This window comes from Paramacrobiotus metropolitanus, unplaced genomic scaffold, assembly GCF_019649055.1.
Source record: "Paramacrobiotus metropolitanus isolate TYO unplaced genomic scaffold, Prichtersi_v1.0 Parri_scaffold0000399, whole genome shotgun sequence".
Taxonomy (NCBI): Eukaryota; Metazoa; Tardigrada; class Eutardigrada; order Parachela; family Macrobiotidae; genus Paramacrobiotus; species Paramacrobiotus metropolitanus.
Genome location: NW_026570619.1, coordinates 11,387 through 27,086, shown reverse-complemented (window position 1 = coordinate 27,086; position 15,700 = coordinate 11,387). Strand labels below are relative to the sequence as shown.

The window sequence follows — 15,700 nt, the reverse complement described above, 5'->3', positions numbered from 1 at the left end:
GCGGGACTACTGTTAATTCGAGCTGAGCGTCATTTTTAACAGGCGTTGCAGTGCATGTTTAGCATTATGATCTTGCGGTACATCGGTGCTGAAATATATATAATAATATTATATGTCCATTATAACATTACCATCACCTTCCTGCACTGCCAGACATTTATTTCGTACTACCGTCTTAATTACATAACTTACATTCAATAGGTCGCCAAATGATCTGAACGCGCTTTTGTGTAAACATGAAAAAAACGGTGTTCGTAAATCGTGGAACATGTACTGTAATTAATAAAAAGTAGTTCACGGTCTGCAGTACTGGTACTTACTGTTTTTAAACTAGTAAAGCACCGAAAACTCCACAGACTACACTGCTCGATCTTCTCGAAATGTGACCACTCAAAAGCACATAAGCAGACAGACAAAAATCGAGTGATAGCATTTGAAGTCCTGCAGCGTTGTGTTGTTAATAAACTGGAGTTGGTCCTTTTCGTACTTCATTTCGTCGATATACATTAGATGACACAAAACAGCGCTTCCATGATGTGCTTGTAATTCACTTCCACATAGAATTTTCGGGCGAGTCTTCTCATAAAGAAGTTAGGAACTGGAATGGCCGAATCCTGGCGTCCTCGAACGGTGATTAGCCGTTCATGCTCAATAGCCGCACGGAGTCCAGTCCGTATCTTGAATGCGCAAATTGTGTACAGATTCACATAAGCCAGTCTCTCTTCGAGGACCCTTCTCTCCTGAAACCTCCACCTGAATTATCTACGTTTTCTACGAAAAGTAGAAAAAACGGGGTGGTCAAACTTTATGGTGGATGTTTTGTTGGACCAGCGGACGGTTCATCCGTCCGGACGTTGTACCCGTTCTATTCGTAACGCACCTCTTTCTACCCGGTAGTTTCTACCTCCAGTGCCACCAACTTACCAAGTGGTGTTTCTGCTTCTATGAATTTGTGAATGAGCTTTAATCTTGTGCAGACGGGCCTGACAAATTCCCTGTACGACACTTGCGCGGCTGATATTTCAGAGTCACATTTTACATAGGCGTATGTAGTGGTACAAGCCTTTTGCGTTCCTACTGCGTTTTCTGGAGCCATATTACCTGCTCACTTCATACCAAAATGTAGGAAATTAATTTTTCTACAATTTGGTATTCAAAGTGTTCAATAAAATTCAGGAAGTGTTCAAGGAAAGCTGAGGCAAGCGTTTTAAGGCGTTGGGATTTGGATCGTTTTTAAGGCATTGGGAAAACCTTGGGATTTGGATCGTTTTGGTAAAGCTCTCCTTAAAAATCCCAAATCACCTATTATACTGCCACCACCCTCGATTGGCAGTAAGATGCAGTCGAGCAAAACAAGACGATTTCTTCAAACCATTTTAAAAATCGTTCCATAAGGTTAGAATTGACTTATTACATATCCGAATGTAGAGAAATTAATTCTCTACATTCTACTTTGTGTCTGACAGTCATAAACTCTTCGCAACGCGGTATAAAACACGCAAAATTACTTAACTCCGGCATTAAAGCCCATGCATTCAATGACTCTGAAATATTCTGTGCACATGTGCACTGCAAGTCTGAACTTGTGTTCAGTTTTTCTATCATGACTGGTGCTACATGGACATACGCCCACGTAGCAGCAGTTACCTGATAGCACCAAACATGTCAGAGCGTGATTCTGCGCGAATGGAATGAGTAGTAGAGTACCACGCGGTATTAAAAACGTTCGTTTCGTACTGCAGAAAGCTCGCTAGAGTACGAAATCGGGTACTTTCGATCTCCATGATTTTAATTTCTATTACAAGTCTTTTTCACTCGATTTGATCGCTTGAGATATTGATTGTTCTTCTCACGTAGATTCACAGATTGGTAGACTGGTCTGCGTTCTCTCAATTTTAGGTGAGCAAGAACTTATAGTTTAGGTTATTCTCTATCTTTTCTGCCCAAAGCTTCCTTGTACTTTGTAGTTTAGTGTAATCAGAGCTGCAGGAAGCGCATTTCGCATCTAGATAATGTTGCCCAGTTACAGATGACGCACTGACTATTGTCCAGGTTTACCGTTTTGCCACTGAAGACGACAAAAATCGGAATGCATCTGTACGAGTTGTCGAGACGGTACGCGTGGAATACTGTGGATGTGGAGATTGACGGTCAACTCCAGCGCGGCCATGTCGTCGGCATGGAAGAGAACGGTACCACTCCGCCGCGTCTCATCGTTGATTTCCAAGGGCCGGAACAACGATCGGTTCTGGTTGAGTACGGGAAAGTAACGACAGGCATCAGCTCCTGGAGAGCGAGTGAAGGGTCTGGCACGGAGGTGTTGGTGCTGCTGCGAGACCATCAGGATCGTTGGTCATGGTATCCCGGAAAAGTTCTCCACTCGTTCGGGAACGGAAGCCTAGAAGACTACGCTACGGTGGAGGTGACGAGGGCCGGATATCGTTCCTGCGAACTGGTTCTCTGCAATCAGATCCAGTTGCCGTTGTCGAAAGACCCTTGCTATGAGCGTCTTGTTAAACCGGGAGATTTTGTGGTGGGCACGTGCCGGGTACCTGATGGCTATTGGACGGAATGGACTCGCAATCCGTCTAGGGCGGAGTCGCTGCTCGAAAATCTGTATAGACATTCTGTACGATTTTTCAACGTTCGCAGCCAGGCGATGAATTATGTCCGAGTGCGCTACACCTATGCTTTGACCGATGAAGATGTGGTAGGTTGTGTCGGCGTTCTTCGCCTTCGAAATTCGCGAACCAGACACCCGAGACACGATATTCTCCGCATTATTCCATATGACAGAAATCTTTCCAAAATTGTTTAAGCGTTATAGTTGGTGATTGCACAATGCATACACGCTTGTACACGGGATAAAAAAATTTATTGGGTTTGTAATGTGGAATAACGCAGGGAATACCGTGTTTCTCGTGTCCGGCATGCAAAACTTTGAGTTTAAAATGTCCGATTTACGAAAAACCTGGAAGTATCGTACAGTTAAGAGTCGAGGGAACAGCTGCAACACAACTCATCACAAAGAATTTTCATTTTTTAACTGCAGGCAAGAGAATTCGAACTTGAACGGCAGAAACTTAGTGAAGTTTCGTCCCGTAAAGATCACGACGTTGATAGTTCGCCCGCTGTGGAAAAGATGTCGAATGCGCTGCCGTGCAAGCAGTGGTTCCGTCACTTCCGTGCGGATAAAAACAAGTTGAGGTTGCCATTGGAGTTGCTGAAAGAAATCTTTCTGTTGGTGGACACCGTTGACCGGCAGCGCTGCCGTCGCACCTGTCAACTGTGGGAGACGCTGCTGACGTCTGCGGATTTGTGCCAAGACGTCCGTATCTCACGACAAGACTATGGTTTGGACTTGATTGAACCGTATGGTGCAGAGGGGAATAGCCGTCAATATCACTACGTGGTGTGCGTTTGTCTCTTCAAGTATGTCACGGCCTTGACGCGCACAGTGTGTTTATTTTATCCAACGGAAACCTTCTGTGACGAACGGGAAAATTTGACGGCTGCCCACGAAGCCATCGGGTTGGCAAAGAACATCCTGGACAGCGCCGGCCTTCGCGTGCACCGCTGGATAGAGTACGGGCGATCACTAACCATCCCGATTTATCGGGGTAGCGTCTTTGATTTGCGCATGTTTTTGGCTGATGCGGTGGCGCTAAATTCCCAGCTGGCGTCGCGCTGTGACCGCTTAATTTGGGCACATTATTCGCTGGACTGTCAAAACGAATATGAGGGTGTGTTTATGAAATTTCGCATTCCCTTTACTGTCTTCACGCCGGACAAGATCGATGAGGCACAGATGTGGGATGTGTTCGAGCAGCATTGTTGTGATGGATGGCAGTACGATGCGCAGGACATTGCAGACTTCATAGCCAATTCGACTGACAGTCGTGCGAGAGCAAAAGAAGTGAAAAGGGTGAGCAACTGTACAAATGTAGAAGATACAGATAACAAGTTCACGCGGAGTTTGCGCTACGAACGGTTGCCATTACAACGCCAACCACATTGAGAAATTCACTCGTCTTGATATCCGAGGGAGGAGAGTAGTTATTCTTTTATTTTCTGTATGGATCGTTTGTAATCTTGCATCAGCGCTAGGTACGCCAGTTGGCGTGTACAGCGCAACCAGTGTGGCGTGGCGCGCGGTAATATGGAGTTAAGAGTAATCTGTTAATTCATATTTGTCGCTACGTTGATGCGCTAGAAATTACGCATACGAGTACTGTGTGGGTTCTTAAGGTTGTCACTGTTGTGTTTACTTCTCCTGGGTTCTTAACGTGGTTTACCGTTGCAGCATTTAGTATTTTCGGAAAGAATCTTAGCTATCTGTTTCGGCATAAGTCTTAGAGTTTCTCGTTGTGTTTGTGCGTGAAATACAAATCCCAGTAATTTCTGCAGATTCTGAAGGATTATCAAGCCTGTGACCCGCGAGCGTCCGCGCATTATTGCGGACACAAGTGGACGTTGGACAATCTGGCTGAAGTGAAAGTGCGGAAGCTGAATAAATTCTGCCTGTTTGCCTTGTCAGACTACGTGAGTTTGTATGAAGAGTCTGGAAGCGAGGAATCCAGTGACAGCTTGGAAGACGATTAGCCAATATAGCCCACTTGTCGAGTTCAGTCTATATTTCCGCTGTAAACCATGAATCCCGAAGGAATAGGAATAGACGGACAGAATCCTTCCTTGTGCTGTTGTACTTCTGCTTGGCTGAGTTTGCTTTAGTTTTGTGGCAACAAAATGGGATAATCTTGCACTACTTTGTTTTTTTTCAGCACTTAGTTTTACATATTGTACCTCATTGAGCTTGCTAAAGATTTGCAGCTTTGTAAGCTTCTCGGTTTAAAAGCCTTTCCTAGAATAATTATGGTCAAAATCGCCTCTGTACAATCCCGCATGGACGCTCTTCAGTTTATAAATAACCAGTATCGCATGATGACACTTGGCTAAGCTGGCTTTGATTTCGGCATCGGCTGTTCTCATACCAAGGTTTAATTTTAGTTTTAGACTATAGTTACCTATGCCGTAGTCAGCAGTACTAGCAACGAACGCGGCGCGTCACGCGCAGCCACCGCAGCGGTATCCACCGAGGGTTGATTAAGTTACAGTTTATACATTTTTCCGTAACTTTAAAAGAGTAACATTTCAAAACTTAGTAGTGGTCCTTAAATGGATCACGCTAATCTTTTTAACTAAAAGAACTAACTCTGCGGCCCATTGTGTCTCGTTATTACGCAAAATGGCTGCCTAGTGCTAGAGATACGTTGTTTTTCTCATTGGTCAATGCAAACGCAGCCAGTTTCACGCAGCTAACCATAAGAAAATATATCGGCGATGGAAAATGGAAACAAAAGAAGCTGAATACAAAAATGTGATTAGGTAACTTTTCGGCCAGGATGCAAAAAGTAGATCGGTAAAAGCTCTCCTGAACGAGGGTTGCCTGTGCTGTCGAAAATCTTTCTAACCCGCTCTTTGAAGAATTGCTTCTTTAGTGGACCCCGTGTACCCGTAGTTTCGAACGCCAATGGTTGAATGATGTAACGGTCTACCAGCCCGTTAGACTTTCGTAACTTTCGGTTTTCCCGTATTTCCGCTGCATTCCCTGGTACCCTCGACATCTGCGCAGTGTGTATTTGGGCAAATGTGTCTGCCACGGAAACAACCCACACTAGCGGCTTTCCATTTCTCTATGGGAAAGCTATCATTCCGTCTGGCCGCTTTCCATCGCCTCTGTCTAAGCCCGCCGGCTCTAATGCCTAAGACACTTTTACCGAATTTAACACCCGCTTTGTCGCACCGTCTACGTTGTTACTGCAACGGCAAACATGCTTTTCCCAGACAGGAGCTCTCAACCGCCGCGCCAAGGCAATGTGTAAGTGAGCGTTTTCTAGTAAATTTCCAAAAATTGAAACCAATGAAGCAGATAACCAGGCACACGACTCCGGTGAGCCAAGAGGCGAGCAGAGTTACGAGTATATACGTCGGCGCCGAAACATTCATGTACAGCAAATTTCTCGTACTATCGTCTTATCACTTTCCGTACATGTAACCGAATGTCATGTACGACTCGTATGCATTTTATGTGCAAACCTGAAAACGGTTTCAGCGCGCACCCTCTGCGCCGCAATCAAGCCAGCTACACTAATAAGAAGTATTTCACGCTTTTGTTATTATTTTATATACCGAAATTCTACGCTGCTCGATCGTCTACGCTGCTCGACACGTGACCACTCAAAGTATTAAGCCGGCAGCCCAAAAACAACCAGGGATCTTATTTGAACTCGTGAAGCGTTGTCTTGTTCATGAGTTTGAGCCGGTCTCTCGCGTATTCTTCTCGCGTAGGTGTAGAAAAGGCGGAACAGCGCCTCCATTTTGTGCGAGTTCTCCTTTTCCACGTGGAACTGCTGACCCTGACCGTTCATGAGGAACTGGAAGGGCTGAATCCCGCCGTCCTCCCGCTGCCGCATAAGCGGTTGCAGGTCGTCGTGGTGCGTGATGGGCGTGGTGCTCAGTTGGCGCTTTTTGCTTTCTTCGTACACCTTCATAATTGTACATCAGTCGAAAATCCGTCTCGGGTTCCACACGGCGGTCCTCCACCAGGTGCACCAGTTGGCAACGGTTTTAGCTAGGACACATTGATCGGTAGCCATAGAAAAGTTATTTTGCCCGAGCCTTCCTTACCCAACAGTCGCAGGGAATCCGTCTTCCCATTTGCAGGTCCAAACTTTGACATTAGCAATTCTCTCTTCGCGCTCTCTGACACCTGCTGTTCAGTTCATCGATGACCTCATCAGCTGAAACCTCCACGTGAATGATCCCCACTGATGTAAGAAAAGTGGAAAAAACTCGGTAGACAAAAGTTACGACGAACGGTTCATCCGTCCGGCGGTTCTCCGGTTACATACTTGATGTTCTTGTTTCTACCTCCAGTGCAATAAAAGGCTGTTTCTGTTGTGTACTGTGGTCCATGATCAGTTTATTTTCATGCTACTGTTAGTACTGTACATGGCCATGAGCCCACGTAGCAGCAGTTACCTGTTAATGTGCACGGCATGTCTGAGCGTGAATGGGTTCCACAATCCACATTCCACGCAAACGTGTCACGGAATTGAATTCCGTTATGTAAAAACCGCTGGAAAACGAAATCTGATACTTTCGATCTCCAGGAGCTTTGATTTCCCTTTCACGTGTTTGTTTAAGTGAGTCAAGATACTGTACTCATGTTGCTGTTTTCTCGGAGATTGAACTTCTAGTGACACGTCTGCGTTCTATGGATTTTCGGTGAGCAAGAACTTCGTGTTATTCCATGTCTTTCTGATTTCGTGGTTTACTGTTGTTTGATCCTTGGTAGCGATAGGAGCGCATTTCGAGTCTGTTATTCTAGATATTTTTGCCCGTTTGCAGATAACGCACTGACAGTTGACCAGGCTTAATTCAAGTGACAATATCAGAATGCAATTGTATAAACGGTCATTTCGGTATGCGTGGAGCGCGGTGGATGTGGAGATTAATGGGTTGCTGCAGCGCGGCTATGTCGTTGCCATGGAGGAGAAAAGCAGCACTCCGCCGCGTCTGATCGTGGATTTCTGCTGTCCGCAGCAGCGATCGGTCCTGGTTGAGTACGGAACGGTAATCGATGGCAGCTATGACGATGAACCAGATAACATAGAGGCTGGCATGGAGGTGCTGGTGCTGCTGCACGATCATGAGGATCGCCCTCGGACATGGTATCCCGGCAAAGTGATCCACTCGTTCGAGGCCGGAAGTCTAGACGGCTACGCTATGGTGGAAGTGGCGCGGGCCGAATATCGTTCTTGTGAACTAGTTCCTCACTGTCAGATCCGATGGCCGTTGTCGAAAGAAACCTTCCGGCGAGGTCTTGTAAAATCGGGCGATTTTGTGATGGGTACCTGCAGGGTCCCGGATGGCTACTGGACGGAATGGACTCGCAATCCGTCTATGGCGGAGTCGCTGCTCGGAAAACTGTGCTCTATACGATTTTTCAGCATTCGCAGCCAGACGATGAATTATGTCCGATCGGGCCGCGCGAGTGTGATGACAGATGAAGATGTGGTGAGTTGCTGTCGGGAAACTACCTACTTCGGCGTTCTCCGCCTTCAAAATTTGCTTGCCGGACACTAGAGTCACGATTGTAACCGTCCAAAACCACTAGTCGTCTGAAACGACCGCGGGTCGCTTTTGGCCTCTAAACCGTCCGAAACGACCGGGGCCGCCGAAACGGCAGCCTTAAATTTTGCCCTACCATTTTTTAATCTAGTTTTTAAACGTGAAAGAGAGGAATAAGTACAACATGATTCGTGCCCGGTCGTTTCAGACGGAGTGTAATTTCGAAACATCTTGAACAGGTGTCATGTCATTCTTGGTTTTAACTGTAGGCAATGGCCTTCCGACATGAGAGACAGAAGCTTAGCCCTGGTAAAGTCTCACCCTATACGGAAGACGACCTTGACAGTTCGGATGATGAGAAAGCGCTGTCAAATGAGCGGCTGCACAACCAGCAATTCCATGCGGATGAAGACAGGTCTAAAGCTAGATCCAACTGTGATCCAGATACGGAGACCTAAACGGAATAGATCCCGTGGAAGTGAGCAATGCGATCTGGATTGCGAACTACACGGAATCACGAAACGTCGCACCGCTAATTGCTGACTTTTTATAATATTGAGAATTCCGACAACAGAAAATCAATAATGATCGGCGCAGCTCGATCGTAAAACGTGGAGCCAATTCCACACTGTGTAACACTGTGCAGCACGTGCTATGCCGCGCCCACTAACAAAACATAAGCCAATCAGAGGCGAGACACAACACAGACACGTAATCCAGTGGCGAGTAGCGTCACGAGCGTGAACGCTAGTGAACCCCGCTCACATGCCTCTGGGGGGATGCCGAGCTCCTGTGAGGCTGGACACACTCCCGAATCCACGAAAACGACGGTCGCCAGTGTCTGTGCGTGCTCAAAAACATCAAATTCTCTTAATCCATTTTATCACATCAATTCCATAAAGGCACAATTCCATTTAATACAATGTGAATAAAGAGATCCAATTATAAAAATACTATCAAATCATTAGGAACAGATCAACAAAAGTTTTAATCAAATGTAGACTAGGATCCTCCATTTCTGACTCGTAAAGGTCACAGGTCCTGTCCACCGTTTTCCGCACTTTGGCCCATTCCGCTCTGTTGAGCAATCCTGCGCATCCGTAATGCGACTTCATCACAATCCGCTTGAGAATCAGGTGCGTATCAAGTACGACTTAGGAATACTGCTTCACTCAATCTTTGGAATAAGGTGCGTATCAATTGTACGACTTTAAATGAGATCCATAAAGGTCATGGAGGGACGTCTTGTAGACAAGCGTAGTTCGCTTCCTCCCTGATAAAGGTCATCCTTGCTGAGATGATCAGTTGAGATGTGCGACTCGTTTTGGGTTAATGGTCCCAAAGGTCATGCGACTTGAATTCCTATGATGACTCTTGGGCGGTAACGGTCCCAAAGGTCATCCGACTTCTCTTCAAATTTCCATTAAAGGTCATGGAGGAACTTAGCCAATTTTCTGCGGCCTTCAAGCACTTCTTTGCTTGCCTCCCTGATAAAGACTTGATTTGACCTTTCCGTCGCACATCCAACTCCAACATGCCTCGAGCGGCCAGAGTGCCGGCGAGTTTACCGTAGCATCTCTGATGGGGCCGGCTAATTACCGCATTGAGTTTACCCCATGAAATTTCCACATTTAATCTTTTACTCTTGTTCGCCGCCTGTAGCCCATGTTAATACGAGAAATCCGGCTCGATTACCGTAGTTTTTCTCGTTTCACCTTTAACACTGAATCGCTTAAGAAGAGTGCCGGCGCAGTTTACCGTGACAACTCTAATGAGGCCGGCTGGTTGCCGCATTGAATTAACCTCATCAATATTCCACCTGTTGTCTTTCTCTTTTTCGCCGCTTGTGGCCCACTTTCGTCTGCAAGAGATCCGGCTTGATTACCGTAGTTTCTCTTGTACATTCATAACACTGAGTCGCTTAGAGAGGAGAGCCGGCTAACTGCCGTAACAACTCCCTTGGGGCCGGCTTTATAGACCGAATCAATTTCAACCCCAATAGATATTCCACATGATTTCTTTAGGCAATTCTGTGCTATAAACGCTGCAAACAACAAGTACACAATACAGTTTATGTTAACATATCACATGTCACGTACTTTATACAACACCAGTTTTCATCTTTCTAACGTACCGACAAAATGCCGTAGACGTCCTTTTAATAGTGTGATCCTAACGATCAACACTATTCCATTTCATTTGAATCGCCCTCACCATCTCTTGGCGGGCGTTTCTTAGCACTTTCCGGTTGGTTTCGATCAGAAGTGCGGTCAACTGGCTGCGTCAGGTCGACTTCCATGACCTTTGACGGGTCAACTTCGCGCTGGCCACGACCTTTCCCTTGACGACTTCGCTTAACCCTTTCGAGTTGATGGCGTGCGTCATTTTCTTCGAGCCGCAATCTTCGGTTATCGGGGTCGTTAGCTAGTCGACGTTGCACATCAGCGAGATTATCCCGAAGCTGCTGGTTCCGTATACCGCGTCGTCCCATCTGATTAGGGGCGCGTTCCGGACGTCGGTCGCTTTTCTTCACCAGGAATTCATCGATGTACGTTTCAACTCCGTCCACTGGTTCGACGTAGTCACTGCCCAGGGAATCTTTGATTTTGTTGACCCTTTCTTCGACTTGAGAGGCATGACGCTGTGTCAAGTTGCCCTTTTCCATTCGTGTCTTACACTTTTTCAGCGGCTTTCGAGCTGTATGCGCTATGCTGATATGTTCCATTGGTTGCCCCAATTTAGCGACATGAGCTCGGAAAAATGGTGGAATATCGTCTCTCATGGTATTGGATACCAACTGGTTCTGTGTCTTATAGTGTGCCAGTCGTGCAGCGAATACCTTCTGCCCCATCCTTTTTGCGGCGTAATCTTTAGGATCCACTTGCAGTCCTACTGATGCTCTTGCTGCAAGCAACTTGAAGGCCGGGTTTACATAGCGTAAAACAAACTGAGCCACATATTCTTGTCGTTCAGGATAATCTGAGTAGTAAAACTGTGTCATCCCGATTGGGTCAGTTGTATCCAACGGTACATCTAATAAGTTCAAGTCCACTAAGCTATGTAGCCCATTCCGTCTGATAGGGAGATAACAGTCCCGTACCGAATCGCGGTGGATGAATAACCGGCGAAAAAGTCCTTGTTCCACTCCTCTTTAATTTCTTTCGCATAACCCGGGTCAAGTAAGAATTGGCTCAGCTGTCTCAGAATTGTGCCAATTTTGTTAGCTTCAACCGAATCCGATTCAATTCCAAAATATCGACAAATTTCGACCGTTTGTTCATCAATATCAGTCGTATTATATTCCATATCAATACTTTCAGGGCGTCGGTTATCGAATCTGGAGTTCTGTCGCTGATCAGCTTGGCGACGATTATCCGGTTCACGTTGACCTTCTGGTTCACGTCGCTCTCCTGACTCAGGCCGCGACGGTTCATTACTCGCCGGTGTAGCCGGTTGAAGGTCACTGTCCAGAATTACATTTCGTCGATGGGCTACGTTGTCTTGAGACGCCTCTGCGATCGAACTGGTCCCTTCCATCGAGTCATCTTCTTGTACAGCGTTTACGATTGGATCCACTACGTGGACTGTTGACTCCATTCGCTGATATTTCGGGGGTGAATCTTCCCGTTCAGCGCTTGATGACCTTTTGCTTGCACCCGAGTCAAAGGTCGCATAAAATGCGGCTTCTGTTGCCATCTCTTATCCTGTGGGTCGGGCGTTCGATTCCGCGTTTGTTCGCGTCTTTTGTTCCATGACCTTTCAGGTGTTGACATTCTGACACTGCGATTCCGGAATGCAACTCCCATCGGCACCTGATGCCCTTGCTTTTCAGGCTCTGTACGGAATGTCTCCGCACGCCGTTTTTCTTCACGTTCTCTCGTCGCCGCCAAAATCTTTGCCGTATCGATTTTCCTCTGAATACTCATTTCTGTTATTTCGTTTCCATGGCGCACCCATCCTCTTCCGCCGCGGTAATCTCTATCGCGAGAACGTTCGCGTGACCTTTCATTGCGGTAGTCACGTGTTCTTTCACGGGAGTGTTCGCGTGACCTTTCTCTCTGTCGTTCAGAAGTCCGCTCATGTTCACGTGAATGTCCTCGTGACCTTTCTCTATGCGGAGGCGACCGAGGTCGAATAAAACCTTCGTCCCGTTTGAAACTTCTGAGCGCCTGGAGCACATCACTTTCAGTTCGGCGAGATTTACGTAATTCGTCCATACGTCTTTCAACTTCCTTCTTTATGTATGGTGCCGGTGCGAAACCCTGTTCGAGCCGCTTTTTCTCTCGGAGTAGTGTCTTAAACACATCATCTGACATGGCGGCTGGGTCCTTCGTCAGCGTCTCGATTTGATGATGAGCGACTGTCGTACAAGTTGCATTTCGTCTTCATTAAGGCTGGCCATGCCCGTGGGTGCAGCTAAACCCGACGTACTGGGCAATGCTTCCCGTGCGGCCTGTTCACTTGCTCTTTTATTTTCCGCATTAATTTTCGCTCTGATTTCATCTTCCATTTGCTGGACTCGCATCTTCTCTTGATCTTCTTCAAATTTCTTTCGATACGCGTCTGTTTGTGGACACTTCAACGGCTCTAAGGTCTCATCCCAACCGGGTTCGTTGTTCCGGATCGCTTCTCGGTAGCGATCCTCAAGTAGCATTCGCTCTTCCACTGGGATGCTGCCGTAGTTCCTTGCACTTATCAGGTTGCGGAAGACATCCAGGTTCCCACGTTTGGCCTCCGAGACCCCAACGAGTGAAACAATATGTGGGTCCTCCAACTTATGAATGCATGCGTAGCACGGAAATTTCTTATCAACCTTTTTGTTATTACGTAGACAGTCCGGACGCTTTGGATTATAGCCCGTAAACCGATCGATATCCGCCGTCGTTCCCGTACGTTTCGAAGTGGCTTGACCTTTCTGTGCCATTTTTCCTCTTCAATCTGCAATTATAAAACAATCCATCATGATAACCTTTCCACGTTAATCCTTTCCATTCCTATCCATTATCAAGGCTTTTTATCATTTTTACGCCTATTCCGTTACTGAGCTGAGACTTTCCTAGCTCCTGCTGCCTTTTCTTATCACTGTAACATGGTGACCTTTGTCACGTTATCAGCACTCTCTGACTACTGTGACCTTTTCTATTAGTCCTAGTACTGCTTTCAGGTGACCTTTCATAACACTTTTCTCTTTCGTTTTAAACTATTTTATGCTTTTTCTGTAATATGCAGGGTTCATTACTCGCTGCATATTACGCTCTCTCGTTTACTCGGATTCCTTCGCCGGTGGTTTATACGGCTTGAAGTCAATTCGACCATCTGGATTAATATGAAGCACTTCGTCTGCGATCAAGGCTTCGACGGCATTCTTAATCCACTCTTTATCAGTTTCGATATTCAATTCTCCCAATTCGTAATTGACGGCCATGAAGTTCGAAAGGTCATTCCATGACGCTCCGTTGGTACCACCGATGGCGTCCAAAGCCACGTCTGTAATGGCTATCTTCCAGGCCTCCAGTTCCATTTTCAGTCTGGGTGTTCGTTCCTGACCCTGTTTCGGAAGGTAGTAGACAACTTTGTTGTCCTTGTTGTATTTACATCCCAACTTTCCTTCCTTATATGCTCGTTTCAGGGCTCGTTCGGTCATGTTAAGTGACGACCTTCCGTTCGAATTTATCGCGACTTGTCTTTTCAGATCCGTACCCAGCATTTCTTTTTCCCGAATAATCTGGAGCGCAGCCTGGACTTCGTTCCATGTACGATTATTCACGTCCAATGCCGGCCCTAACGTGTAATCTGTAGCCTCCTTTGCCGGTGTACCGCTACTTTTCCGTTGGGTCGGCTGTCGCTGTTTCGTCGATCCTCAGCTTTGCCAATGATCCTGATGATGACCCCGCCGATTTTGGTTCGGCTGTCTTCTTTTCCTCCTGCGGCAAAGTCTCTTGACCTTTTAGATCGCCAGCTGACTTCGATCGTTCCTTCTCGAAGACTTCCTTTAGTGGCGTGAACAGTGATTTCTGAAACACCTGTCGCGCCGAATCCGCTTCAGCTTCTGCCGCTGCCTTATCCATCGGGAGCATGACCTTTTCTTTCTCCTGTTTGTGCGATGTCTCTTGACCTTTCGACTGTTCATCTTTTTCTGTCGCAGGTCCAGGAGGAGCTGTTGTAGCATCGTCGTCGCTTTCCTCCGCTTCGTCATCCATCGGTCCCCTGGTCCAGGACGCTTTCGGGGCTTGTGATTTAAGCCGAGCTGCTTCTTCTTCAGCCGTTTTCTGTGCAATCTGGTTCAATATCGGCGTTGACGGGTCTCCGCTCAATGGAACTGTGACCTTTTCCATATCCTGACTGTCAGACATATGACAGTGGATCTGTCTTTCCGGTGGTATCAAACCGACTCTTGTGTATCGAATTGGGTGTCCTTTATTCGCGTTCGTTGTGGAGAGGATGTTCTGTTTAATCATCTTGGGCAACACGCGTTCAGTGGACGTATCAATCTCCTTTATCATTCCATTCCCGTCGTTCCAGACTGCGTTAATGTATTGGCTAATCCGATGGCTCGTTGATCCCAACGGGCTTGTCATTCCTGCGATTGCCCTTTCTACTCGCATTGGGACGGCTTCATTTGGAGTTGTCAGCGCCTTATCCGAACTGGCTGGTCTAAACAGCTTGGCCTCATACGAGAAATTCGGGTGCTTCTGGATAAGTTTTCCTGCGTTCCGCGCAAATTCCAATACAACGTCGAACTTTTGTTTAGTGAAGCTACGACGCTGTTTCTTCAAATATGTCTTCAGGCCCGCTTTAAATTTCGATGTCACCGATGCTGTTCTTATCCGTGTGAAATTTTTCTCCGCTCCGTTATATGCGTTGATGATCTCATCGACGGTGGTCAAGTTATCATTGTCCGGGCCATCAAATTCTTCATCCGAGGTGAAGTCCAACTCACTCTCTCCGTCCGGTTCCGTGTAATTGACCATTGCCAATGCATCGATTTTCATAGCTGTCTTGCCCTTTCCTTTGGTTTTAACGGGTTCGCTCTTTGCTTTTTTCCTTTTATCCAAGGCCTCCGCTAGGCTTCTTGGTTCTGTGGTCCTTGACCGGGTTGTCTTCGAATCCGTGTGTGACCTCGCACTGACCGTCGAAGTGCTTGGTAGGCTCACTTCCGAAGCTTCTGACTCTCGGGACGTCTCCCGCTTCGCTTTTTCACGAATTTGTTTATCCTTGCGCTCTTTTGGCGTGGATGCGGAAATGACGATGGGGACGACTTGTTTCACCGCTATGACCTTTCCTTTGGGTTTTGGCGAGTCCGGCTCAGTGACCTTTGATTTTGATGTAGCTGATTGGATGACCTTCTTTAAAGTTGTAGGTGTCGATGACCTTTCTTCAACTTCGCCAACCGATTCATCTAATATTTCGACATCATGGGGCGCTGGTTCGTCTCTTTTCTTTGACCCTTCCTTTTTCTTCTTCCCGGTGCTCGTGCTATCGCTTTCGTCACCGCTCTTTTTCTTCTTATCTTCCTCTCCCTGTCGTTTCTTCTTATCTTCTTCTTCCCTTCGTTTTTTCAGGAAAT

At 46.7% G+C, this 15,700-nt stretch overlaps 1 protein-coding gene across 2 annotated transcripts; it reads left to right on the top strand.

The window, feature by feature from the left end:
* Positions 1-1,760: 1,760 nt before the first annotated feature.
* On the top strand, positions 1,761-4,820 carry LOC129602327 (uncharacterized). 2 transcript variants are annotated; one of them, XM_055501326.1, is made up of 4 exons: positions 1,761-1,899; positions 2,053-2,710; positions 3,053-3,925; positions 4,408-4,820. In XM_055501326.1, exons 2-4 carry the CDS (start codon positions 2,090-2,092, stop codon positions 4,600-4,602), a joined length of 1,689 nt encoding a protein of 562 aa, XP_055357301.1. In that variant the 5' UTR covers positions 1,761-1,899; positions 2,053-2,089; the 3' UTR covers positions 4,603-4,820. The 2 variants fall into 2 exon arrangements, with proteins under 2 accessions (XP_055357301.1, XP_055357302.1); XM_055501327.1 differs by having other exon boundaries at positions 1,818-1,899; positions 2,030-2,710.
* The last annotated feature ends 10,880 nt before the right edge of the window (positions 4,821-15,700 follow it).